Source organism: Megalobrama amblycephala, linkage group LG11 (genome assembly GCF_018812025.1).
Source record: "Megalobrama amblycephala isolate DHTTF-2021 linkage group LG11, ASM1881202v1, whole genome shotgun sequence".
Lineage (NCBI taxonomy): Eukaryota > Metazoa > Chordata > Actinopteri > Cypriniformes > Xenocyprididae > Megalobrama > Megalobrama amblycephala.
Window position 1 is genome coordinate 18,326,942 of NC_063054.1, and position 27,731 is coordinate 18,354,672.

Below are 27,731 nucleotides of genomic sequence, written 5' to 3' on the forward strand. Positions count from 1 at the left end.
ACAATGTATCGATGCATTGTATAGAATGGGAAAACCCTGGCCATTTTACACAAAAATCACATAAAATAGAATAGTATATCAAATTCTATTATATTCATTCTATTATATTGTTCATAACATAGTTAAGAATCATCTTTATACAATGTTTGTTTAAAGAAATCTTTGTGTCTTTTCTTCTCCACCTGTTTTTGTCTGACCCTGCTGACCTAATGAGCATTTCACTGTCCAATGGTCATGCCTGTTTCAACTGCAATTTCTAGTATTGCATCCTTCTAATGTGCATTTAATAATTTTTGACTTATTAAATTTCTTCTTTTGGATCATTTTATCTGTAAAAGAGAACATACCTAATAATTATGCACACCTGAATATAAGGCATTTTCATTTCGATCCTTCATGAACAATTATATATCACTTATAATTAATTAAATACAAAATTAATAGTAGCTATGTGGTTTGGAATTGGTAAGATGTTCCTGATCAGAAAATCAACTTAATGATCAGAAAATCAACTTAATTCCTAAATATAGCTTCAAGCAACAATTACGGGGCCAAGCACAAAAACGGCACAAGAAGCCAGCCAACACGGCTGGGAGCTAGAGGTCTTCACGGGTCCAAAAATTCATACCTGAACCCGAAGAGACCCGTAAATGTGCTACACGGAACCGACCCGGCCCGACTATTATTTTGAAAGTTGGACCCGAACCCGTGCAGAACCGAGAAATGCCATAAATGTACTACCCGAACCCGTCTAAGCTGGACCCGAACCCGACCGGACCCGTCTGGACCCGATCGGCACATAGGTTTATTCCACAGCAAATTGCTATTAATAAGTCAATAAACAAGTTGCGAAAATAAAACGTGTTGTCTTACCTAACATTAGTAGGCTATATCTTTCTCCCTTGTAGCCTACCTGACTGTGATGCACTTGCCAAGAAAGTTCATCCGTTATTCCTCTCTTGCCGATTGAAATGCTTAATCCACTCATTATTCCAGCTTTAAAAGTTCTCTTGCTGTCACGATGACAAATGCGACTTTGCAGTTTTGCATTATTTCGTTGTATCTCGAGACTCGAGTCAACTCACATAATAAAATAACTTTGACTGTTTGCCCTTTTGAACTATAGCCTAATAACGATTGCTTGTTCAGTGACATGGCCGCTGACATTAGCATTACTTATTTGCGGTCATTTCTGTGCTTTCTGAGCCGAGTCTGACCAAAACTTTAGATATAACAAGACGGCATAATGTTATTATAAAAACAGGAGAAAGAAAGTGCGCTCGCATGAGACATGCGCGTTAGCTGGAGCAACCTGAAACATAAGCTTTAAGCGTCACAGAAAACATTCGTGTGATAGTTCATATTTTGTTAATGATTTGAAATAGGCTATGTTATTTAAATGCGAATGTGCAAGGCTAGAAGCAGTTCTTGAGATTTGAAGTTTGTTTGCATTACTGTTGCACACGATAGGAATAGTAAAACTCGATGATCACCGTTCGCTTGCATTAACTCCGCCCGCTCTGCTTCTGATGGCTGGGGTCACTCGTGTTTTTTCACCTTATTTCCCGGCTCACACTTTGCAAGTTACAAAACACGCGCACAACGCTGACTGACTCCCAACACGGCCGGGTGATCTCCGAATCAGATCGGCTCGGGTATACATACAGTGTTAATCAGACCCGGGAACCGAAGTAATAGATTAGGACCCGACCCGGACCCGGCTGACCATTTAAAATATAGTCCCGAACCCGTACGGGTCCCGGGTCGGGTCCCGGGTCTTCGGGTCTCGGGTCTCCCAGCTAACACACGACGTAACAGTTACGTAATTTATTCGTACTTTTTGGTAATTTAATGACTTACTAACTGACAACGTAACTGCGACGTCGCATGCCAGTAATTTCATTACCTTCAGATTACCATCTCACAACGTCGTCAGTACGATCTCCTAACGTTATAAGATTACCAAGGACGTTCCAGATACGTACTCTATTCGTAATATAATGGTCATTCCATGACTTACTAGTAACGTTGTATGCCCGTAATATTATTACCATCAAATTACCATATCACAACGTCGTCAGTACGATCTCCTAACGTTATAAGATTACCAAGGACGTTGCAGATACGTACTCTATTGGTAATATAATGGTCATTCCATGACTTACCAGTAACGTAACTACAACGTTGTATACCCGTAATATTATTACCATCAAATTACCATATCACAACGTCGTCAGTACGATCTCCTAACGTTATAAGAAAACCAAGGACGTTGCAGATACGTACTCTATTGGTAATATAATGGTCATTCTATGACTTACCAGTAACGTAACAGCAACGTCATGTGCTGGTAATTTCATTACCACCATCATTTACACCTTCTTTATATGTTATTATTAACAGAATTTGCCATTTAAAATGTGTAATTAAACGTCAGACACAAGACTGAAATGTCCCTTAAGTCAGAATATGGATGACTGCTTTTTATATAGTGACATACAGCGCGCGCCTCCACAAATGGAGTGCGCGCGCGCCCATATGTTGACAAGTGAGTGAAGTTAATTTTTCTGAGAGAAGAATTTATTTTTCCGAGGTGACAACGAATAAATGGCTTTTATAAAAATGTATAAAGTTAACTTTGGAAAGACACAAAACCTTTTTTATTGTTATGTTTACGTTAGTGCTGGTGGCCGTTAGAGTTGCCATGGCAACCGGGAAAACATTCAAGCTGCTGGAGAGGACAGCGTCAACGTTTCTCCGTGTTTCTCGTCAGTTTTATAGCAATAAAGTTCAACAACTGCGTCAGATTGGTTAAGTAACATTACCCACAGTCTACTAAGTACTTTTGTTAATTTTTTTACCTCTGTGATTATATGGTATCTTTCCTTGATCGTCTGAAATATATGTTAGCAAAATGTCACGCTAGCATAGCATATGATTTTAATAATACTGAGTGCAAAACGTCTTGAATGCTTTTATTTTATGTTTCGCTGTAGGCTATATGTTTTTATTTATAGTTTGAGTGTATTTTATTATTTTTATTTAGAGTTTTGATCATGTTCTGTGTGTTTTTCACAATAAATGAATTTAATTCATTTTGAGGTCTGCAGCATTCATCATTCACAGCTGTTGTAATAGCCTTTAAATTAGTTTGGGCAAATGAGGACATAAATTAGGTTAAACTACTGCATGTCCGCCCATAGAAAAACAAATAAATATAAAAATTACCAACTGATTACCAGCACACAACTATTGATACACAACGTTGCCACGACGTCGCAGTTACTAACTGGCAACGTCACAAAGTTACGTTGTGGCAACGTATCCGGGAATTTCACTTTTCCGGATGCCACAACGTAACTAGTTACGTCGCCACAACGAAAGTTTGGTCACCAAATTACGTTGCAGTTACGCAACAGTCACGTATTTTGGTTAGCTGGGCTTCTTTGTAGACCTCTACTGGGAGCATCAGACTAACTGCAACAATTAAAGACCTATTAAGATCATTTTAGGCAAAAGAGCTGAAAAAAATGAGGATTTACTGGTTCATCACTTTCGACCATTAGGTGGCGATGTGTCCAAATTGTTGTGGTATGGTCAGACTGAGGTGACAATGACACTTGCAAAGTTTGGTGTCAATATGTCAAAGCATTGCAGAGATACAGCTTCAAGAGTTGTTTTTGCATCATGCCTCAAATTCGTTGCTCCGGTATACGAAAATGGTTTGACTTATCGACTTGAAATCCATAAAATTTTGTCGGCATGGTCTGAAGATGATACGGTTAAATTTTGGTGAAAATCAGAGCAACGGTCTAGGAGGAGTTTGAAAAAGTATGTTTTTAAAGAAAAACAATATGGCAGACAGGAAGTTCAACCAACTATGGCAAATTTGATATCTATGTTCTCAGCATGACCCAAGGAATCAACTGAGACTAGTTTCATTACAATCAGTTAAAATAGTCAAAAGTTATTAGAATTTTTGTAAATTTTGTTATAACTTTTGACCACAAGGTGTCGCTGGTCCGAAACTTCTCAGGCTCCTTCAGGGCATTGTGCTGATAACCCATACCGAGTTTCGTAATGATACGCTAATGCGTTCAAATCAGCATTTTAGCACAAAATTCAAAATGGCCGACGGCCAAAATGTCCGATATGGGAAAATTGGTTATCATTCGACTCGGCATGATGCCCCGAATCCAACGAGACCAAATGTATGATTTTTGAACAAACCCATCAGAAATTATAAGCAAAAACAGCCATTTTTCATATCTCCACACCAGTAGGTGGCGTTGCACTGAAACATTGAATGATGCCTCAGGTCATGCTTGTGATGTCATGTACTAAGTTTGGTCTGAATACGATAAAGCGTTGCGGAGATACAGCCTTACGTCCATTTTCGCAAGCGCTATGTAAAATTTGTTCGCGTGTTTTTCAAAAACGCTTTGAGGAATCGACTTGAATTACATAACCTTTTGTCGGCATAGTCTGAAGATGATCTGGTTCAATTTTCGTGAAAATCAGAGTAACGGCCTAGGAGGAGTTAGAAAAAGTAGGTTTTTCAGAAAATTCAAAATGGCGGAAAAATTTTCATGACGGAAAATGACGTCGATCGATTTGGCTTGACCCAAGGAATCAGAGGGAAAAACAATTTTGTTTCTCCCTCACAGTTCAAAAGTTATTAACATAAACATAAGTGCAACTTTGGACAGCTGGTGGCGCTAGAGGGATTGAGTTAGAGACTCCAAATTTGCTATGGACAAAGGTCAGACTGTCCTCTAACTGTGTGCCAAATTTCACAATTTTTTACCATACGGTTCTATGGGCTGCCATAGACTTCCAGAGTGATCTTCTGCCATAGACTTCCAGAGCGGAAGAAGCAGAATAATAATAAGAACGCCAACGGATACAATAGGTGCCTACGCACCTTCGGTGCTTGGCCCCTAATAATATAAAACCTAATAATTCTGTAGGCACTGTATTTTTTATATGGTGAATGGCACATAATGCGCTATATAGGGGATAGGGAATGATTCAGACAGTGTTAATAGCAAAGGATACATCTATGCTGCCTTTAAAATATGACCAGATGAAGGTATCTCAGGAGACAGGAAGTGAAGCTAACATTGGATTCAGACATGCCTTGAATCCTTCCTACCTTCCTAGCATTTTTAAGTTTCCAGATGCAGACAGAGTGTGCATGGATCTGCACTTTGGATTCTAACCAGAAAAAGTAGGCCATCTGGGTATCTTTGGAATACTCAATTCAACACACTACAATTTGGGATGCACTAATTCTAATTATGAATACTTTGGACGGATAGTATGCGAATTGGGATGCAGAATTTGTATTTATTTGTTTAAGACATAAATATTCCAATTCTTTACAAAACATTCCAAAAGAAATATCAATTCTAAGTCAACCCAAGAAACGAACATAAACATACATACATATTAGCATATATTGTAAATAAATAAAAAAGACACATATATATTAGCATATGTTAACACATTAATTTTAGTATATTATGGTAGTGGAAATATGCCTATGCAATCATTATGTAAATGAAACATTTAAAATAGGTCTGGTTACACTTTATTTTAAGGTGTCCTTGTTACAGTGTAATTATACATTTAAATACTGAGTAATATTAATTAAGTACATGTTAGGATTAGGGTTTGGTTTAGGGTTAGTTGCATGTAATAACACATTTTATAGTTATTACTATAGTAACTACATGTAACAAGGACACTGTAAAATAAAGTTTAGACTGTTAGGATCAGGCCATCCTAGTGGGTCCCAGTGGGCATTAATAATCTGTGCATAAGACTCTACACCTGTTAACATCAACCTCATTTTTCATAAACATCAACATATTTTACACCCTTGCACAGTAAAAATGTTATTAACTGCTCCTGGATGCTGTGTATCATCATTAAGGTACAGCCTCCATCTCTGAGACAGTGCCAGTCCAATTAGACTGCTCAGGGAAGTTCACAGTCACTTTGGTGCCATCGATAGCTGTTAAGACATTGGGAAGAAGGACATTGTTACTGCTATACTTTGACATTTCTGTATGTGGTCATTATCTATTGTCTACATTCCAAAAAAGTGTTGTTGACTGTAATGAAACAGAAAATGCTAGCTGTGATTTAAATACTGTAGTACTTCAACACAATCTAACTGGCTAAAAACACTTACCTACAACCACTCCGATGCTGTGCTTGGTGACACTTCCCCAGCCATGTGCTGGAGTGCTGATGGTGGGTTTAACACGGACCCTCGCTCCAGGGCTTAAACTGAGGAGTTCTGAATTATAAAGAAGTTATTTTATATTAGTTATATTACCCAGTACTTTCACTGTAAGTACATGTAAGTGCACGTTCTGTAAAATAAATTGCAACCAAAATGATGATAAAATATATATATAAACCTAAAAAGATAACATTTCTCATTTTCATTTAGTTTAACTAAAAATAACTAAAACTGAATTTAAACATACACTCTAAAAAATGCTGTGTTAAAAACAACCCAAGTTGGGTTGAAAATGGACCCAGTGGTTTTATTTAACTCAACTATTGTTTAAAATTTTACCGTATTGCTTGCTGAAAATGAACCCAAAATATGATGGAAATTAACATTTATTAATAAGTTTAATGAATAATAATTAAACAATAAACATTTATTAAATTGCTTAAATGTTCACCTTTTGGTTATTGTTGTTGCCTCTAGTAATTATGTGTCTGATTTTTAATTTCCAACCTATTTTGGGTTCATTTTAAGCCAGCCATATAGTAATTTTTTAACAATAGTTGGGTTGTTAAATAAAACTGCCCAGCCAAACATTTAAAGGTGCCCTAGATTCAAAAATGTAATTTACCTTGGCATAGTTAAATAACAAGAGTTCAGTACATGGAAATGACATACTGTGAGTCTCAAACACCATTGTTTCCTCCTTCTTATATGAATCTCATTTGTTTAAAAGACCTCCAAAGAACAGGCGAATCTCAACATAACACCGACTGTTACGTAACAGTCGGGGTGTACGCCCCCAATATTTGCATATGCCAGCCCATGTTCCCAACATTATGAAAGGGATTACACGTCTGGATTTGCACAGCTGAATCATCAGACTAGGTAAGCAAGCAAGGACAATAGCAAAAAATGGCAGATGGAGCAATAATAACTGACATGATCCATGATATCATGATATTTTTAGTGATATTTGTAAATTGTCTTTCTAAATGTTTCGTTAGCATGTTGCTGTTGATGTACTGTTGTGTGGTTAAATGGACTGTTAAATGTGGTTAAAGTTACCATCGTTTCTTACTGTATTCAAGGAGACAAGAGCCGTCGAATTATCATTTTAAACACTTGCAGTCTGTATAATGCATAAACACAACTTCATTCTTTATAAATCTCTCCAACAGTGTAGCATTAGCCGTTAGCCACGGAGCATAGCCTCAAACTTATTCAGAGTCAATGTAAACATCAAAATAAACACTGTACTTACTCGATTAGACATGCTGTATGACAAACACTTTGTAAAGATCCATTTTGACCGTTATATTAGCTGTTTGAACTTTTTTTATGTTGTTTAAGGCAAGCGCAAGCTCTTGGGGCGTGGAGCACGAGATTTAAAGGGCCACACACTCTGAATCGGCTCATTCCCAATTATGCCCCAAAATAGGCAGTTAAAAAAATTAATTTAAAAAAATCTATGGGGTATTTCGAGCTGAAACTTCACAGACACATTCAGGGGACACCTTAGACTTGTATTACATCTTTTTAAAAAAAGTTCTAGGGCACCTTTAACACATCCGCTGGGTTAAAACAACCCAATTGCTGGGTTTATCTATTTTTTCTACCCAACTTGGGTTGTTTTTAACCCAGCATTTTTTAGAGTGTAGCAGTGGTCATATGTTTTTGTTCAATAACATGCTAATATCCAGCAGATTACCTGAAACATCACCACTCATGAGCTCCATTTCTGAAAGTACACCCGTCCAATCCGTCTGGTCAGGGAAATCCACAGTCAAAGACTCTCCTTGAATTTCTGCAGAAAATAGAAGAAGATATAAATAACCCTAAAATGATTTGATGTATATGTGATGCATAAATTGTGTAATTTCAGACTAAAGTATCTCACAGTATATTAAAATTCAGTAAAATCATTGACGGATATTGAGTGTATTCACTTTTAATGACACCGATGCTGTTGTGAGTGACTGATCCCCATCCATGTTTTGGCTCTTTCACTGAAGATCTCACTCGGACTCTGTTTCCTATCTTGAAGCAGTTATGAGTGGCAGAGCCTAAGAAGTAGTGAAACTAGTTAGGAATAAAGTTCACACTATTATATTTACACAAGGCAAACCTACAAGTAAAACATTCAAGTGTGAAAAAATGCTTATAAAACTGAACTTTTTGTGAAATAGAAAAAAAATTGAAAAATATATAATTATACTACACATGTGGTGCCATACAAATGAATTAGATCATGCCACTGATTTTCATAATAAAACAATGGACTATGTTGCACAAATTAGTAATTTCTTAAAAATATTGTCATTCATCTATATTGTGCAAAAATACAAATTTTTAACCACTATTAAATCGACCATGTACATAAAGTAGATTAAACTGAACAGAATGGCACACATTAAGCACTGATGAATTACTGAAATAGTATATGTATGAATCAATAATACCTAAATCTGCACTGACTACAAGCTCCATTTCAGAAACTTCACCAATCCAACCTTCCTGCTCAGGGAAATCTACTGTTACAGTCTCACCCTGCACACCTAGAGAGAGAAAATGTTTTAATACTTGCCTAATATATGTGTGATTATAAATTATACTAAGCTGAAAGTTCTTAACTGCCCTTACTTATAACTCTGCCAGTGCTTTTGTGGTTGACCGAACCCCATAGATATTTTGGAGTTTCAACAGATGGCTTCACACAGACCTTGTCTCCTATTTTAATATTGCAGGTGAGAGATCCTGAAATAAAATGAGCAGAACATAGGCTATCATTTACTGATGTGGCGATCTCAAACTCTTAATGGCTCACTCTGTATTAAAACAGTATAGCATCCTTGAGTATGTAAATGACACATTTCTGTAGCAAAGAGTTTCCATGCAAAAATACTTCTAATCTAATCAGATGTTTGCTGGATAGCTATGACAAAAACTCTATAATCCTGCTTCGAATATTTACCACATTCATCATCATCAGTTACTGGCTCAAAAAGTTTAAAGTCGACAACCAAACTCTCATCACTGTTAATATCTAAAAGAAGAACTTGTAAATGAGTGTGCTGCGCATATTCATTTGTGATGCCTTGCACAATAATGTACCATTTGTGTCCATGAGAATAATACAGATCTTACCTTTTACCACAACCACACTCTTATGTGTGACACCTTTACCTGATACGTGTGTTTTAACAGAAGACTTCACTTTGACACTGTCTTCATCCTTAATGCAAACTGGATTGCTCTTTGTTGTCAGATCTGAAACTGGTACAATATATTATAGGCCTATTACATTATAGGTACAATAAAAATATGACCAGTGAAAGTATTCCTTAGTGATTTTACCTTTTTTAAATGTTTCATTTATTTCCTGGTTGAAAACAGTCTCCAGTCGCTCTTTAAGTTCACAGACAAGTTTGTTTACATCCGTATAAGAGCAGCAAGGCTTAAAAGAGTGACTGGGGAAGCCATTAGACCCAGAAGAAGAGGATACAGACTCATAATTCTGCAGAAAAATGCATCAATAGTTTAATTAATAAAAATTTAATTTAGTTTTTCTAATGTGTCATAGACTGGAAAACTTAAAAGTAGTGCAACATGTAGAAAAGATCTATATCTAGCAACTTTCACACATCACAATCAATTACTGAGATGCTAGATATTGCCAGTTTTGTTTTTTGTGAAACATAAGAGCATGAATCTGTGGTGTGATACAAGAGACATAAATGTAACACCGGTTTTAGTTATACAGCATTGCTATAGATAACGGAGAATATTAGGAACTATCTGACTGATGAATGCCGCAAATGACCAATCAAAATGAAGCATGCCAGAGAGCTGTGTAATAGAGTGCAAGTCACTTTTTCAGCAGCCTTGGTTTCCCATATGAAAGTCTTTGTTAAAGGATTAGTCCACTTTCAAATAAAATTTTCCTGATAATTTACTCACCCCCATGTCATCCAAGATGTTCAAATCTTTCTTTGATCTGTTGAAAATAAATTAAGGTTTTTGATGAAAACATTCCAGGATTTTTCTCCTTATAGTGGACTTCAATGGCCTCCAAAAGGTTGAAGGTCAAAATTAGTTTCAGTGCAGCTTCAAAGGGCTTTAAACAATACCAGATGAGGAATAAGGTTCTTCCCTATTCTACTTATGGAATGAACACGGCGCCAGTTTAGTTTTTTTTCCGAATAGGAAAGGCGTAGGACATACAGAGTAAGCTTTGTGAAGAATACGGAAAGCGGAAGCACGTGCAAGGCGATCATCTGTTTATATAAAGCATATAGAGTTGTATTTTTTTTTTAAAAATGACAGATTGTTTCACTGGATAAGACCCTTATTCCTCGTCTGGTGTCGTTTAAAGCCCTTTGAAGCTGCACTGAAACTGTAATTTTGACCTTCAACTGTTTGGTGCCCATTGAAATCCACTGTAAGGAGAATAATCCTGGAATGTTTTCATCAAAAACCTCAATTTCTTTTTGACTGAAGAAAGAAAGACATGAACATCTTGGATGACATGGGGGTGAGTAAATTATCAGGAAAATTTTATTTGAAAGTGGACTAATCCTTTAAAGAGTTATAAGCCATGAACCAAACCAAGCAGCTATGAGGAAAATCTGAAAATTACCTACTTTGATCTGAAACAAAAAAGTATTTGATAATTGGACAAAGGGTCAAAGATTCAAAACCGTGTCAACGGCTTTAATGAGAGAAAGATTTACAGTACCTTGAAGCATTGCGAATTACATAATTTAAAAAATACAAAACAATGGAGAAATATAAAACCATTGATTAAAATATTTGTGTATAGCTATAGAAACAACATATTTTAGGTTTAAAATATATACAAAAATTTAAATAGTTTGAGAATGAAGGTGAATTGACTATTACATCAGTCACAGTGCTTCATGGGAGTGGGCGGATGCTAAAGGGTTCTTTTGGCATGATCTGTTTGTTTCGATTCTCTGATTGGTGGAGATTTCTCTGCAGAATCATGAGTAATGTAGATTTGCACAAGGAAAACCACTGTTGAACATGAATATTTAAAAAATAAGTTGAAATAATGGTGACTGGCGGCTTCAACAGAAGCAATTAGTAGCTCACAGTATCTCTGTCTTTAAAGTTATCATTAAAAATCAAATGGGATTTTTATTAACAGAACCCGACTGCACTCTATAATGTATGATAACTCAGACTCTTAATATATAATCACATTGCGTATGGTGGTTGTACCTGAAGAAAGTGGATGTTGTCATCTGTCTGTAGAAGTGTATCTAGGACTCCTTCCCTCTTCTTCAGCTGAGAAATTTCCTCCTCCAGCTTATCTTGTAGTTTTGCACCCTGATCCAGATCGGCCTTTTCTTGAGCTTTTATCTTTTCAATTACTTCATTACTTCTTTTCTCAATAAGTTTGACTAATTCAGTGAAGACTCTCTTACTGTTCTTCACAGCATCCTTTGCAGAATCCTGATGAGAACCAAAACAAAACCAAAATGTTATCTTTTCACAGTTATTTACAATTGCAAGATCCATCACCCCAGTGATTAACCCTTGTTTCAGCTGATAAACCATTCGGTTTAAAAGTGAATGTTATTTGTTTTACCCTAGAACTTACTGAATGTGACGTGATGTCCACTTTCATCTTCTGCAGCTCTTTTTCTTTTGCCTGGATTGTCTGCTTGACTTTAGTCTGAGTGTCTGTGAGTTTCATCTAAGGGCAAATCAATCACAGTCTGTTTAATCTCACTGAAAACATTTGTGAAAGCGTTTTGTTATGAGTTATTGAAGAAAAAATGATGGACATCTTCACCTGTTTCTCATTGCGCTCTATTGTAGACGGCACTGTGTCATGTCCCTTATGGTCATCCATTAAGCAGTGCATGCAGACACAAATCTGGTCTGTTCTACAGAAAACCTCAAGGAGCTTGTCATGTTTGGAGCATATTGGCATGACGGTAGCTTTCACCAGCTTGTGTTTCTTCAGGGCAGGAACGTTATAGTGTGGATGTAAGTGTGTTTCACAGTAAGAGGCTCGACACTCCAGACAAGACTTGACAGCTTTGAACACTTCTCCAGAGCAGAAATCACATGCAATCTCTCCAGGTCCAGCAAGACTTTGAGTCTCTGACACTTGTAGCTTTGTGTCCCTCAGTTTCTCCATTATTTCAGCAAGTATTGTATTTCTGTTGAGCGGAGGCTTTGAGTTGAAGGTCTGTCTGCACTGTGGACATTTATAGGTCTCTTTCTGATCCTTTGTATTCCAGCATTCATTGATACAGCTCATACAGTAACTGTGTCCACAAGGAATTGTCACGGGATTCTTCAGCAAGTCCAAACATATCGAGCAGCTGTACTGGTCGTGATCTCCGAGTATAGCCTCTGCCATGTCTTTATCAAAAGCTACTTGTGTCAGAAAAGAACCGTGAACTGAAGTGAAAGTAAAAGTTTGAGAATGAAAGTGAAAGCAGGGAATGATTCGTCATAGTCTTTACACCAATAGGCTATGTTAACAATAATACAGTTGTAAAGGCTTATTTATTAAGATGGTAAGCGTAAAAAAAAAAAAAAAAAAAAAAAATATTTTGTATTTTTCTCATAAGAGAAAGAGACGAGCGTGCTTCAAGTCAAAGTGGTAGATCTTTGAATTTTTAACTTAAATGGTTTCCAGTATCACCACTAGATGGAGACACCGATTAATAGCTGCTCTTTATAGCCTAACTGTGAATAACTCCTCTTAAAATGGGTAGGCTACTTACAAACTCCAAAGGATTTAATCTACATGTTACACATTTCCTCTTTTTCAAACAAACAAGATTTTTTTTTAACGTTTATGCAATGCAGTAAAGAGCGAAAATGCCTAAATGAAGAGCGTAAATGCGCGAGTCACGCAGCCACAGAGCATGATGGGAAATGTAGTTTTGGCGCTGAAGACAAAATGCACACCAATTAAACTGTTGGTCAACACGACTAATTTATAAGTAATAACAATTCGCCTCCGTTGTTTATTTGACACATTCTCAACTGGGCCACATATACGTAATATATATATATATATATATATATATACAGTTTATTAAGTTCACTCAAAAGACAAAAATAGGCTACTAATATAGCAGGACTATTTCCATTTGTTTATGGTATTTTTACAGGGATTTTTTATTATTATTAGCCTATTATCAATTATATTGTATTTTATTATTATATGTATAATTCATTAATAATTTGTTAAAACTGAATGATGCACATTCCCTGAGCTGGAACATAAATTTCAATTCATAATTTACAATCAATGTTATATAGCCTACCTCTTAATAAAGAAATGGAAAATATATTCATTTTTTTAAAATACAGCACCCATGTTGCTAATAAAGGTAATTAAAATATGCAATCATGAGTCAAAGTGAAGAACAGTTAAAAAAAAAAAAAAAGGGGGGGGGGGGGGCAGATCTGAACAAAAATGAATTATCTAAAAGAGACACATGACTACAAACTTACACACACAAAAAAAAAAAAAAAGAAAAAGAAAAAAGACAGGCAAGTTTCTGTGACCAGGGAACTTCAGTCACATCATCATGAAGATCCTGAAACGTCAGCCTGTATAGACAAATATAACAGAAAGACTTAAGATTTTGGTTGCAGGTTGGTTGAAAAAAAAAAGAAAAAAAGAAATGTCTTGATGTAACAGACCTGAATCATCTGTCAATTCCATTTCAGAAAGAATCCCTTTCCAGCCTTTGTGTTCTGGGAAATCCACAATCACACTGATTTCTAGCCAGATCAGAGGACAAACCTACTTACAATACATTTTTTCCAAGAGCAACTCCTTGTATACTAAATGTGAATGTACTGTGAATGTTAAAATATGAAAGCAGTTTATATCTCCTTAAGTTTGTTCTGTCTATGAGAATAATACACAGATCTTGCCTTTTACCACACCCACACTCTTGTGTGTGGCTCTGCCCCATTCATATTTTGGTGTAGTTATGGAAGGTTTCACTCTGACACTGTCTCCAACCTTGATGTCAACTGAAATGTTTTTTTGTTGACAAATCTGATATAAGAAAAATATTACAGAAAGCATGTTTACTTACAAGTACAGTCAGATGCATATAGGAAGATTACCTGTACAAGTGCCGGTCACAAGCTCCATTTCTGAAATTATACCATTCCAGTTTTTATGCTCAGGGAAATCAATAGTCAAAGACTCACCCTGAACTTCTGCAGAATTTAAAAAGATCAAAATCATCATAAATTCCTCATGTACTTTATTCACACTCTGTAATACACAGTGAGTCTACTTTTTTTGTTGTTTCATTTATTTTAGTAAAAATCACAATGTCTTGCATGCCTAATATTAGTAATTAAGACAGCTAGTACTCCTACTTTTAACAACACCAATGCTTTTGTGAGTGACTGCTCCCCATTTGTGTGTTGGAGTAACAACAGACGTCTTCACGCGGACTTTGTCTCCAATCCTTATTCTGGACTCCAGACCTGAAGATCCTGAAATGCAAATAGTGTTAAAAAGGTCTGAGAGAAGATTTAATAGCTGCGACTTAAATGTCGTGGACACACTGTAAATGATACTATCTATCTATCTATCTATCTATCATGCTAACAACATTTTAGCATTGTGCTAATTCATGCTAGCAATGTGTTAAAACATGTTAATTCATGCTAAAGATGGGAGGGAGTCCCAGTATAATAAATCCTCTCATTTACTATCATTTTCCATCCGTTCAAAATATCAAATAAATGTCAAATAAACTCATAGAGTGCTCCACATATTTGTACCATCTTGATACTCAGTATTGATCAGGTGAATGCACGTTCTACACAGTTTGTTGTACAGGTAAGTTAATCGCCATTCTTATGCGCTACTGCATTGTAACGTACACACATACAGACAGTGATACAAGATCACTTTTGCTTGCGTCCTCATGAAAGATGGTCAATATTGTATGTGTTTAAAGGCTTGCCAGTTTGAACATTCAAGTGATTTTAGACCATCGGATGTGTATAATTATATTGATCTAATGTGGCAATACATTGATAATGTGGCAATACATGATCTAATGTGGCCATCCACTACACAACATTTTTAAAGGACTTAGAAGCTCTTTCAGTGAGCGATTGATAATGCCTCGGTGCTCTAGTCTAGTGAACGAATGAGAAGGTCTTTTGTCCCTGCAGCGGTCAGATATTTTAATGAACACCGTTAATTTTTTCTCAAAACTGGAACTGTATCATGTCTCACTGGTTCTTAATCATGTATTCATTGTTTCTTAATTTATCTGTGTGTTAACTGTGTGCTGAGTTTGTTGGTTGTATTGTCGAAGTTGATGGCAAATCAGTTTCCCTACCGGGATTAATAAAGTTTTTCAATCAATCAATCAATTATGGCACACAAACACACATAAGACAGTAGCTCACACACCACGTGAAGATCGTGCTCACAGAGAAACATTCAAGAGAGCAGAAACTCATTGTCGTCAGCACTTTTGGGCTTTCTCAAGCCAACTTCAAATTTTGTTAACAAATTTAGCTCAGTTGTGTCGTAAAGTGCAAATATACATATAAATCCATTTGTCCAAACCTTGTTCATATAACTTCCTTAGTTCAAGCTCCAGCTGTAATTTCTTTTGACTCAAAGAGGTGAAGTTGTTCTGCAGTTGGTTTTTTTCAATCTTTAGATCAGTGTAATTGTCCTGTAAGCTGTTGATAGTCTGATTGAACTCTTCAGCTGTGTTCTTGTAACTCTTTAACAGGTCTCTCTCAGTTGTGAGGTTGATGTGCTGCAGTATGATGAAGACCAGCAGAAGAACACAAATGACCCCGAGACACGCTGTAATCAACATTAAACATCTTCCTTCTGAAAAAAACAGGACAAAAACACAAATATCAGTGAATACTCTTAATATTATTAGAAATGAAGTTTCAAATCAACCTTTCTAGGTAATCTACCTTTGTTTTAGATAATGCTGTAGATCGTTTTACAGTATAAAGAAAGAATGAAACATGTATGTAACAATTCCTCAAACAATTTCCTCAAACATAATGACACCATTTTTTGTTTAAAGTAATTTTCTGCTTACTGCGCTTTTCATCTTTTCCTTCATCCTGACTTTTATTCTGTGTTCGAGGTCCAAATTTGTCCTTAATATCTCTGAGTTCAACATTTTGATAAATGTGTTCCAAATCCATTATTAGCTGTGTCTGACAGCACGTCCAGTGCTTGAAGTAGAGAAAATAAAGTGCCAATACTCCCTCTTGGGGGGTGGTGGTGGTGGTGGTGGGTGGGGTGTAGATGTTTGTGTGTGTGTGGGTTTGGGACTGGCAATAGTGCCTAGACTGGCAATATGTTTAATCTGCCCTATATTAAACCATTCCCTATTTTCTGTTGAATAAACTAATCTCTTTCTTTGTATCAACTCAATTTTTTAGTTTAAATGGACTCAAATTTTAAGGCAACCAGGTTAGGCAGGCTATACTTTAAGTTAAACCAACAAATAATTCTTTAAGTTAAACCAACAAATAATTTAAAAATCGAGAATACAGTAAAATTCTGTAAATTAAATTACAGAAACACTACTGTAAAAATTACAGTAACTGGCTGGCAACCCTGCTGCCAGTATTTTACTGTAAAATTTACAGTAATTTATATATTTTGTATACTGCATTTTTACAAAAAAAATATATTGTATACTGCATTTAACATACTTCTTTAAATAGCAAATACACACATTCAAGTAGTTTAGTCAAGTAGAATATGTAAAATGCAGTATACAATATATTTTCCCTATTGCTCACTTAATGACTGGGAGCTGAATTTTAAATTTAATCTATTAACTGCATAAACTTTAAACAAATTTTAACTGCATAAAGTGTTGTATAATGCATAACTTAATTCACCCCCCTCCCAAAAAAATGATGCTTCTTAATCTTGAAAAACAGGTCAAAATGTAATAAATATATCTTTCAAATTTACATTAAAAAAATGCCATAAAAGGTGTATTATTTTGAATTTATTTTTTATTTAGAAAATCATTTTATTTTTTAAAGGGACAAAAGTTTGTCATGAAAATGTTTTTAAATTACTTATTGGCCATCATGGCCCTTCACACAAAGAAATACAATTATAACTATAACTTGACCAACAGGGTCATATAAAAACATTTCTTAAAACCCACATCACTTTTATCACTTCATGAACATACCAACATGGCCAAACAACAAGTCCAACAAACTTGCGATCAAAAAAGAACAATTCTGCTCCAGATGATGTTCCATCCCAGGATTCAAAGAGAGGCTAGAAATATTGAAAGGAACAAAGAGGACAATACATTAGATATATTACAAAACATAATACTTTAAGGGTACGTTCACACTTGTAGTTCGGTTTGTTTGGTTCATTTGGTCCGGACCAAAGAAGAAAAAAAAACATTTAGTCCTGGTCCGGTTAGCGTTCAGATTGGCAATTTTATCACCGAACCAAAAGATACCGAACCTAAAGGCACAGGGATACATTCACAACGTGATTGGTCGGATTTTATGACGTATTGCCTATTTTGAGACGGAACTTACCGAACATCCAAAACAATGCTGTTTGCTGAGGTAAATGCGCTCGTTGTGTGTGCGTAGCGGGGCGTAGCCTGCATGTGATGGTATTTTGGCCAGTTGGGAACTCGTGAAGAGCTTATAAAATGTGTAAAGTAGTCAAAACAGCGGCAGGAATCCATCCGTCACACACACAAACGATCTGCTGTGTGGAGACGCGCGTCTGATGCCTGTGATGAGCAAACTCGCAAACTGATGCCTGTCATAGAGCAAACTCTATGACGAGAAAAACCGACATGCGTGAGGATTCTGTCCTTTTTAGGGTCTCATCTTCCTGTTTTTGGTTCGGTTACATGTCTTTGGTCCGTGTTGCGTTCATATATCATTCGAACCGCACCAGAGTTCGTTTGGAAGCGGACCGAGACCCATCTTTTCAGCGGTCTCGGTCCGCTTGTTTGATGCGCACCGGGGTTCGGATGGCAGCGTTCACATATGTTCAAATGAACCGCACTAACAGAGCAACCGCACCAGGGTTCGTTTTAATCGAACCAAACATGACAAGTGTGAACGCACCCTAAGAGACTGATAGAGGGATGATAGATACAGTCAGATACAGATATAGAATAATAAAAGTATATAATAAAAGGAAAAATAGATCTTGGTATGTGTGTGTATTTCTTACATTTCAGAAATTCCACTGAAAATCCATCACTTTGCACAGAAGAGTGGCCACATGTAGGTTGAACGCAACCCGTTTCTTCTGAACTGTCTGCCTGTTGTTTTAGATGGCACTTTTCCTTTCGTCTTTGTTCCTCTCTCCAGATAAATACCTACAAAGTGCATAAAGGGTCAGGAATTCAGATTGGTTTTAGCTTTTGAGGCATGTAATCATGTTTATGAAATTATACCATGTGGTAGAGCAGTATTAGCCTACAACTCCAGTCCTGAATACTTACCTCCCAGAAAGTTTTAGATGTCCCACTAATCAACACCTTATTTAACTAATTTGTTTGCCAGCGTCAAATAGAGAGACATCTAAGACATTCACCCTAAAAAATAAATGTCTAATCTAGTTGAGAAACAAATAGTTTGTAGTTGTGTTAAAGGCCTCAATAGATAAAATGTACATCTAAAAGACAAGTACGCTATGATAGCGGGGTAAAGTTAGTTTTAGGTTTGATATTCGCCGGATTTTCGCTTTCCCTTGCCACTGTACTACAAAGACGACAATCTTTCAGAGATATGAATACTATAAATAGTTTTAACAATTATGAAACTTCTGTATATCAACATAAAAAAAATCACTCAAAACCACCTACGGGTATTACAGATGCATATGTATGCTTTAAAGCGCTTTCACAGTGCATGATCACGGTGCATGACTAAGGGAACGTCTGTCAATTCCCCAACTTCTTAAAAACGTCTAATTTGTATAATTTGAAATTACTTTAAAATCATTACAGTAATTCACCAAAAGGGTTTTTTCAAGATCCAAAGCTTGTAGTACCTTCCTAGTGACTAGACTGACTTACTACAGGTGAAATGTTACCAGTTTACCCCTTACTGTATGTACAGTACACAAATATTTCTAGAAAAATCATTACTGTAATTCACCAAAAGGGTTTTTTCAAGATCCAAAGCTTGTAGTACCTTCCTAGAGACCAGACTGACTTACTACAGGTGATATTTGACCAATTTACCCCTTACTGTATGTACAGTACGTAAATATTTCTAGAAAAATCATTACTGTAATTCACCAAAAGGGTTTTTTCAAGTTCCAAAGCTTGTAGTACCTTCCTAGAGACCAGACTGACTTACTACAGGTGATATTTGACCAATTTACCCCTTACTGTATGTACAGTACACAAATATTTCTAGAAAAATCATTACTGTTATTCACCAAAAGGGTTTTTTCAAGTTCCAAAGCTTGTAGTACCTTCCTAGAGACCAGACTGACTTACTACAGGTGATATTTGACCAATTTACCCCTTACTGTATGTACAGTACACAAATATTTCTAGAAAAATCATTACTGTTATTCACCAAAAGGGTTTTTTCAAGTTCCAAAGCTTGTAGTACCTTCCTAGAGACCAGACTGACTTACTACAGGTGATATTTGACCAATTTACCCCTTACTGTATGTACAGTACACAAATATTTCTAGAAAAATCATTACTGTAATTCACCAAAAGGGTTTTTTCAAGTTCCAAAGCTTGTAGTACCTTCCTAGTGACCAGACTGACTTACTACAGGTGATATTTGACCAATTTACCCCTTACTGTATGTACAGTACACAAATATTTATAGAAAAATCATTACTTTAATTCACCAAAAGGGTTTTTTCAAGATCCAAAGCTTGTAGTACCTTCCTAGTGACTAGACTGACTTACTACAGGTGATATTTGACCAATTTACCCCTTACTGTATGTACAGTACACAAATATTTCTAGAAAAATCATTACTTTAATTCACCAAAAGGGTTTTTTCAAGTTCCAAAGCTTGTAGTACCTTCCTAGAGACCAGACTGACTTACTACATGTGATATTTGACCAATTTACCCCTTACTGTATGTACAGTACACAAATATTTCTAGAAAAATCATTACAGTAATTCACCAAAAGGGTTTTTTTAAGTTCCAAAGCTTGTAGTACCTTCCTAGTGACTAGACTGACTTACTACAGGTTAAATGTTACCAATTTACCCCTTACTGTATGTACAGTACACAAATATTTCTAGAAAAATCATTACTGTAATTCACCAAAAGGGTTTTTTCAAGATCCAAAGCTTGTAGTACCTTCCTAGTGACTAGACTGACTTACTACAGGTGAAATGTTACCAATTTACCCCTTACTGTATGTACAGTACACAAATATTTCTAGAAAAATCATTACTGTAATTCACCAAAAGGGTTTTTTCAAGATCCAAAGCTTGTAGTACCTTCCTAGTGACTAGACTGACTTACTACAGGTGATATTTGACCAATTTACCCCTTACTGTATGTACAGTACACAAATATTTCTAGAAAAATCATTACAGTAATTCACCAAAAGGGTTTTTTTAAGTTCCAAAGCTTGTAGTACCTTCCTAGTGACTAGACTGACTTACTACAGGTGATATTTGACCAATTTACCCCTTACTGTATGTACAGTACACAAATATTTCTAGAAAAATCATTACTGTAATTCACCAAAAGGGTTTTTTCAAGTTCCAAAGCTTGTAGTACCTTCCTAGAGACCAGACTGACTTATTACAGGTGATATTTGACCAATTTACCCCTTACTGTATGTACAGTACACAAATATTTCTAGAAAAATCATTACTGTTATTCACCAAAAGGGTTTTTTCAAGTTCCAAAGCTTGTAGTACCTTCCTAGAGACCAGACTGACTTACTACAGGTGATATTTGACCAATTTACCCCTTACTGTATGTACAGTACACAAATATTTCTAGAAAAATCATTACTGTAATTCACCAAAAGGGTTTTTTCAAGTTCCAAAGCTTGTAGTACCTTCCTAGTGACCAGACTGACTTACTACAGGTGATATTTGACCAATTTACCCCTTACTGTATGTACAGCACACAAATATTTCTAGAAAAATCATTACTTTAATTCACCAAAAGGGTTTTTTCAAGATCCAAAGCTTGTAGTACCTTCCTAGTGACGAGACTGACTTACTACAGGTGATATTTGACCAATTTACCCCTTACTGTATGTACAGTACACAAATATTTCTAGAAAAATCATTACTTTAATTCACCAAAAGGGTTTTTTTCAAGTTCCAAAGCTTGTAGTACCTTCCTAGAGACCAGACTGACTTACTACATGTGATATTTGACCAATTTACCCCTTACTGTATGTACAGTACACAAATATTTCTAGAAAAATCATTACAGTAATTCACCAAAAGGGTTTTTTTAAGTTCCAAAGCTTGTAGTACCTTCCTAGTGACTAGACTGACTTACTACAGGTGAAATGTTACCAATTTACCCCTTACTGTATGTACAGTACACAAATATTTCTAGAAAAATCATTACTGTAATTCACCAAAAGGGTTTTTTCAAGATCCAAAGCTTGTAGTACCTTCCTAGTGACTAGACTGACTTACTACAGGTGAAATGTTACCAATTTACCCCTTACTGTATGTACAGTACACAAATATTTCTAGAAAAATCATTACTGTAATTCACCAAAAGGGTTTTTTCAAGATCCAAAGCTTGTAGTACCTTCCTAGTGACTAGACTGACTTACTACAGGTGATATTTGACCAATTTACCCCTTACTGTATGTACAGTACACAAATATTTCTAGAAAAATCATTACAGTAATTCACCAAAAGGGTTTTTTTAAGTTCCAAAGCTTGTAGTACCTTCCTAGTGACTAGACTGACTTACTACAGGTGATATTTGACCAATTTACCCCTTACTGTATGTACAGTACACAAATATTTCTAGAAAAATCATTACTTTAATTCACCAAAAGGGTTTTTTCAAGTTCCAAAGCTTGTAGTACCTTCCTAGAGACCAGACTGACTTACTACATGTGATATTTGACCAATTTACCCCTTACTGTATGTACAGTACACAAATATTTCTAGAAAAATCATTACAGTAATTCACCAAAAGGGTTTTTTTAAGTTCCAAAGCTTGTAGTACCTTCCTAGTGACTAGACTGACTTACTACAGGTGAAATGTTACCAATTTACCCCTTACTGTATGTACAGTACACAAATATTTCTAGAAAAATCATTACTGTAATTCACCAAAAGGGTTTTTTCAAGATCCAAAGCTTGTAGTACCTTCCTAGTGACTAGACTGACTTACTACAGGTGAAATGTTACCAATTTACCCCTTACTGTATGTACAGTACACAAATATTTCTAGAAAAATCATTACTGTAATTCACCAAAAGGGTTTTTTCAAGATCCAAAGCTTGTAGTACCTTCCTAGTGACTAGACTGACTTACTACAGGTGATATTTGACCAATTTACCCCTTACTGTATGTACAGTACACAAATATTTCTAGAAAAATCATTACAGTAATTCACCAAAAGGGTTTTTTAAGTTCCAAAGCTTGTAGTACCTTCCTAGTGACTAGACTGACTTACTACAGGTGATATTTGACCAATTTACCCCTTACTGTATGTACAGTACACAAATATTTCTAGAAAAATCATTACTGTAATTCACCAAAAGGGTTTTTTCAAGTTCCAAAGCTTGTAGTACCTTCCTAGAGACCAGACTGACTTACTACAGGTGATATTTGACCAATTTACCCCTTACTGTATGTACAGTACACAAATATTTCTAGAAAAATCATTACTGTTATTCACCAAAAGGGTTTTTTCAAGTTCCAAAGCTTGTAGTACCTTCCTAGAGACCAGACTGACTTACTACAGGTGATATTTGACCAATTTACCCCTTACTGTATGTACAGTACACAAATATTTCTAGAAAAATCATTACTTTAATTCACCAAAAGGGTTTTTTCAAGTTCCAAAGCTTGTAGTACCTTCCTAGTGACCAGACTGACTTACTACAGGTGATATTTGACCAATTTACCCCTTACTGTATGTACAGTACACAAATATTTCTAGAAAAATCATTACTTTAATTCACCAAAAGGGTTTTTTCAAGATCCAAAGCTTGTAGTACCTTCCTAGTGACTAGACTGACTTACTACAGGTGATATTTGACCAATTTACCCCTTACTGTATGTACAGTACACAAATATTTCTAGAAAAATCATTACTTTAATTCACCAAAAGGGTTTTTTCAAGTTCCAAAGCTTGTAGTACCTTCCTAGAGACCAGACTGACTTACTACATGTGATATTTGACCAATTTACCCCTTACTGTATGTACAGTACACAAATATTTCTAGAAAAATCATTACAGTAATTCACCAAAAGGGTTTTTTTAAGTTCCAAAGCTTGTAGTACCTTCCTAGTGACTAGACTGACTTACTACAGGTGAAATGTTACCAATTTACCCCTTACTGTATGTACAGTACACAAATATTTCTAGAAAAATCATTACTGTAATTCACCAAAAGGGTTTTTTCAAGATCCAAAGCTTGTAGTACCTTCCTAGTGACTAGACTGACTTACTACAGGTGAAATGTTACCAATTTACCCCTTACTGTATGTACAGTACACAAATATTTCTAGAAAAATCATTACTGTAATTCACCAAAAGGGTTTTTTCAAGATCCAAAGCTTGTAGTACCTTCCTAGTGACTAGACTGACTTACTACAGGTGATATTTGACTAATTTACCCCTTACTGTATGTACAGTACACAAATATTTCTAGAAAAATCATTACAGTAATTCACCAAAAGGGTTTTTTTAAGTTCCAAAGCTTGTAGTACCTTCCTAGTGACTAGACTGACTTACTACAGGTGATATTTGACCAATTTACCCCTTACTGTATGTACAGTACACAAATATTTCTAGAAAAATCATTACTTTAATTCACCAAAAGGGTTTTTTCAAGTTCCAAAGCTTGTAGTACCTTCCTAGAGACCAGACTGACTTACTACAGGTGATATTTGACCAATTTACACCTTACTGTATGTACAGTACACAAATATTTCTAGAAAAATCATTACAGTAATTCACCAAAAGGGTTTTTTCAAGATCCAAAGCTTGTAGTACCTTCCTAGTGACTAGAATGACTTACTACAGGTGATATTTTGTTTTGTTGTTGTTGCTGCTCACTCTTGTTCTTTGTATAGTGTCACCTGATCTCTTGTGTACTGTGCTCCAGTGTTCCCGCTGTGTTTGGACTGCCTGTCGTTTGTGGATCACATTATCACTGGACTTCTGTCTTGCAATTCATTCATCCACCCATTTTAGTCCCTGCACTACCGAAGACACCATCAGCACCCACGACCTCCTTTGTTACTCAGCTGTTGTTCACGTTATCTTCCTTAATAAATATTTGTATGCTTGCAACTGAATCTCGAGTCATTTAACGTGACATTTTCTCATTATATTTGTATTTATTGCATACTGAAATTGGTTAACCCCCATGTTAATATTTTATTACATAATCAATCCTTGACAAGTTTACCACAAGTTCAAAATTCAACTTGCTGAGTTGCATCAAAATGATATTGTCAAAACAAAAACAAAAAATATAGGCAATATTAAGATCATTTAGCATTTCCAATTATTTTAGGCCTTTTCCATTCTATTCTATTAATATTTGTTTAGGCTACTTTTATTAATAAATTAATATTATAATATGCCACATTTCATCCTCAGTAATTTCATAGCACATTACCCCATAACTGACGTGCTGTTAAGATAAGATGTGAAGAAAAGATTAGGCTATTAGCCTATTTTCCTTTAGATTTTTTTTTTTAATAAGATTTGTTTTATTATACAATGACATTAATTAGGCCTATAATTTAAATGATTAACAGTGTTTTTTTTTATGTACTGGCCACAAGAGAAAAATATGGTCCCACTTTATATTAAGTGGCCTTAACTCATATGTACTTGCATCAAAAATAAGTACAATGTACTTATTGGGTTCATATTGAATTGTAAAACACATTTGCTGCTATTGAGGTGGATACGGGTAAGGTTAGGGAAAGCTTTGGTGGGATGGGTAGGTTTAAGGATAGGGGTAAGGGTTAAGGGATGGGTCAATAGTGTAATTACAAGTGTAATTATAGAAATTAATATATAAAAAACTAAATATATTTTATTTGAATAACATTATCTAAGTTGATTTATCATAAGAACATAATGTTTTGATAAATCATGAAAATCGTTATCTAAATATAAAAGAATGTTCTACAGAATTAAATGGAACATGTGGGGGGAAAAATAATAAAAAGTTAACTTGTACCCTTACCAACAATGAATGCTAATGAAAAAGTTTTATGTAAAAGTAGTTTTGTAATTACTTTTTTTTTTTTTTTTTGTTAAAGAACAATTTAATTTAGCCTATCTATTTATTTATTTATTCTTTGGGCCGGGTTTTAAAAAAAAAATCTGAAGTGCCTATGCTTGGCTTTTAATTTGAAATAAACAGTGTATCCGAGTTGCTTTCGCGATCGCATCGATCGAGTAAGGACGTACAGTTAGTACTAATTAGCCACCTGGTCAAATACCTAAAAATTGGTTGTGAGATAGCGTTGATTATTCCGCTTATATTAGGCTACTGCAAGTGATAAGATTATATATAGGCTATATATTTGTAATATTTTGTAATGATCATAATTTTTCCTGCAATGGTTTTTTCCCAGCTTCTGCATTTTTCTGTCTTTTCTTTCGCGGTCAGAACAGGTGAGTAAAACAACAATTTCGAATCTTGACAGTATTTTATTCATAAGATAGTGAATTTACATTGACACTGCAGGTTAGGGTAGACAAAGTGATGTTGAGCTACAGCTTTCGAGAAGTAGGCATAGGCTAAAATAAAGACATTTACAGCTATTAAAGTGAACTTCACCTGTAGGGCCTGGCGCAAAAATGAGGCATCGGCATCTCACAGCGGCATTTCCAGCAGCATGGACCTTCTTCGGCAGCACCAGTCGCGGGCCAATTACATAATTCGCCCCCGCTGTGTGTGTGTGTGTGTGTGTGTGTGTGTGTGTGTGTGTGTGTGTGTGTGTGTGTGTGTGTGTGTCTGTGTCTGAGTGTGTGATGCGATCTGGGAAAAGGTGTATTAATGCAAATTTCACGTTAGTCAAACTACTGCCCAAAAAAGAATTGTTTTATTAAAATGGATCTATAATGAATACACATGTTGTAATTATATGTTTTTTAGAGGTTAAATTCAAATCACATGTTGAAAAACTGCCCATACTACTTCTGAATAGGATGTGTACTTCATAAATGTATGTAAATATGGAAATATATGGTTCAGATCCCTCAAATAAATGGATGCGCCATTAAATTGTCAATAATGGCGCTTGGGTGTCATCTAGTGGAAAAAGTTTGGTACTGCGCCCAAACAAAATATTACTGAAAACTAATTTTTTAAATATTTCTACATAAAATTTGTAATGTAGACATTGTTGGCTTAGATTTTCTTGCATTTAAGAGTAAAACATTTTTTAAATGTATTATTGTAAAATATAAACAATTATATTTTTACATTTTAAAAAACCTACACTTTTATATCTTGCATTAATTTATTTCACTTTCCTAATTTATTTAACTTCTACAATAATCTGACAAGTGTCTTCTTTAAAAAAAAAAAAAACAACCTTAGGTCTATTCCAAGCATTCTTGAAATACAACCATTTATGTTTGGAAGGTGCATTTTCATGTCTAGGCAAAAGTTATTTAACCCTCTGAGGTTCTTTGGTCATTTATGACCCGAGATTTTTTTTTTTTTTTAAATTGTTAAAAATCGTAGCTTCATCGGAATGGTCCGAAACTTGGTGACTTTATTGGTACTTGGTATATGAACACCCAAAAACATTGGGGACAGGATTTGAAAAGTCTAAGTGGTCGTAAAAAAAAATAGTCACACTCAGGGTCTTCGGTGTCAAAAATGACCCGCCATAGGAAATGAATGGGAAATTGGCAAAAATATGAAAATACTGAGTTTTTGTGTGTGTACAATCTACAAATCAGCCACGATGCAGAAAAAAAGCACACAACAGTGAAGGGGTGAATCTCTAAAACACCAAGAGTGCAAAACAGACAAAAAAATTAACACACACACACTTATACACACAAAAACACACGATCACACAAATGAAAGTGTGTCATTGCAAAAGCTAATTTTGGGAAATGTGTGAAATAAAAGCAATTATTCATCAATGTAAGAAATAAAGTGCACAGCAATGAAAGCATGAGGCTGTAAGCCATCAAGGTTGCAAAATAGACACACACACACACACACATAGGGAAATATGAGACTAGTGAAACTGTAACAGAGAAATGTGAGAA

General features: G+C 35.5%; 2 protein-coding genes and 1 long non-coding RNA gene across 8 annotated transcripts; all 3 read right to left on the bottom strand.

The window, feature by feature from the left end:
• Nucleotides 1-5,329: 5,329 nt before the first annotated feature.
• Nucleotides 5,330-13,236, bottom strand: ftr79 (finTRIM family, member 79). Of its 4 annotated transcripts, none has more exons than XM_048206492.1 (11): nucleotides 12,069-13,236; nucleotides 11,874-11,969; nucleotides 11,492-11,725; nucleotides 9,605-9,764; nucleotides 9,395-9,517; nucleotides 8,891-9,004; nucleotides 8,710-8,805; nucleotides 8,197-8,313; nucleotides 7,959-8,054; nucleotides 6,200-6,307; nucleotides 5,330-6,019 (listed from the first exon to the last, which is right to left on the bottom strand). In XM_048206492.1, the coding sequence occupies exons 1-11, from the start codon at nucleotides 12,642-12,644 to the stop codon at nucleotides 5,934-5,936; spliced, it is 1,806 nt and encodes a 601-aa protein (XP_048062449.1). In that variant the 5' UTR covers nucleotides 12,645-13,236; the 3' UTR covers nucleotides 5,330-5,933. The 4 variants fall into 4 exon arrangements, with proteins under 4 accessions (XP_048062449.1, XP_048062452.1, XP_048062448.1 ...); XM_048206495.1 differs by having other exon boundaries at nucleotides 9,434-9,517; nucleotides 12,069-13,228; XM_048206491.1 differs by having other exon boundaries at nucleotides 9,395-9,523; nucleotides 12,069-13,159.
• A 422-nt stretch (nucleotides 13,237-13,658) lies between these two features.
• Nucleotides 13,659-16,761, bottom strand: LOC125277910. Of its 3 annotated transcripts, none has more exons than XR_007187014.1 (5): nucleotides 15,855-16,761; nucleotides 14,642-14,761; nucleotides 14,468-14,476; nucleotides 13,946-14,309; nucleotides 13,659-13,852 (listed from the first exon to the last, which is right to left on the bottom strand). XR_007187014.1 is itself a non-coding variant. In XM_048206496.1 (4 exons), exons 1-4 carry the CDS (start codon nucleotides 16,114-16,116, stop codon nucleotides 14,157-14,159), a joined length of 606 nt encoding a protein of 201 aa, XP_048062453.1. In that variant the 5' UTR covers nucleotides 16,117-16,761; the 3' UTR covers nucleotides 13,900-14,156. The 3 variants fall into 3 exon arrangements, 1 of the variants encoding a protein (XP_048062453.1); XR_007187013.1 differs by having other exon boundaries at nucleotides 13,946-14,284; nucleotides 14,381-14,476; XM_048206496.1 differs by lacking the exon at nucleotides 13,659-13,852 and having other exon boundaries at nucleotides 13,900-14,284; nucleotides 14,381-14,476.
• Nucleotides 16,762-17,341: 580 nt separating this feature from the next.
• On the bottom strand, nucleotides 17,342-18,963 carry LOC125277912. The gene is made up of 2 exons (XR_007187015.1): nucleotides 18,498-18,963; nucleotides 17,342-17,567 (listed from the first exon to the last, which is right to left on the bottom strand). It is a non-coding gene; the product is annotated as an uncharacterized LOC125277912 (long non-coding RNA).
• Between the last annotated feature and the right edge of the window lie 8,768 nt (nucleotides 18,964-27,731).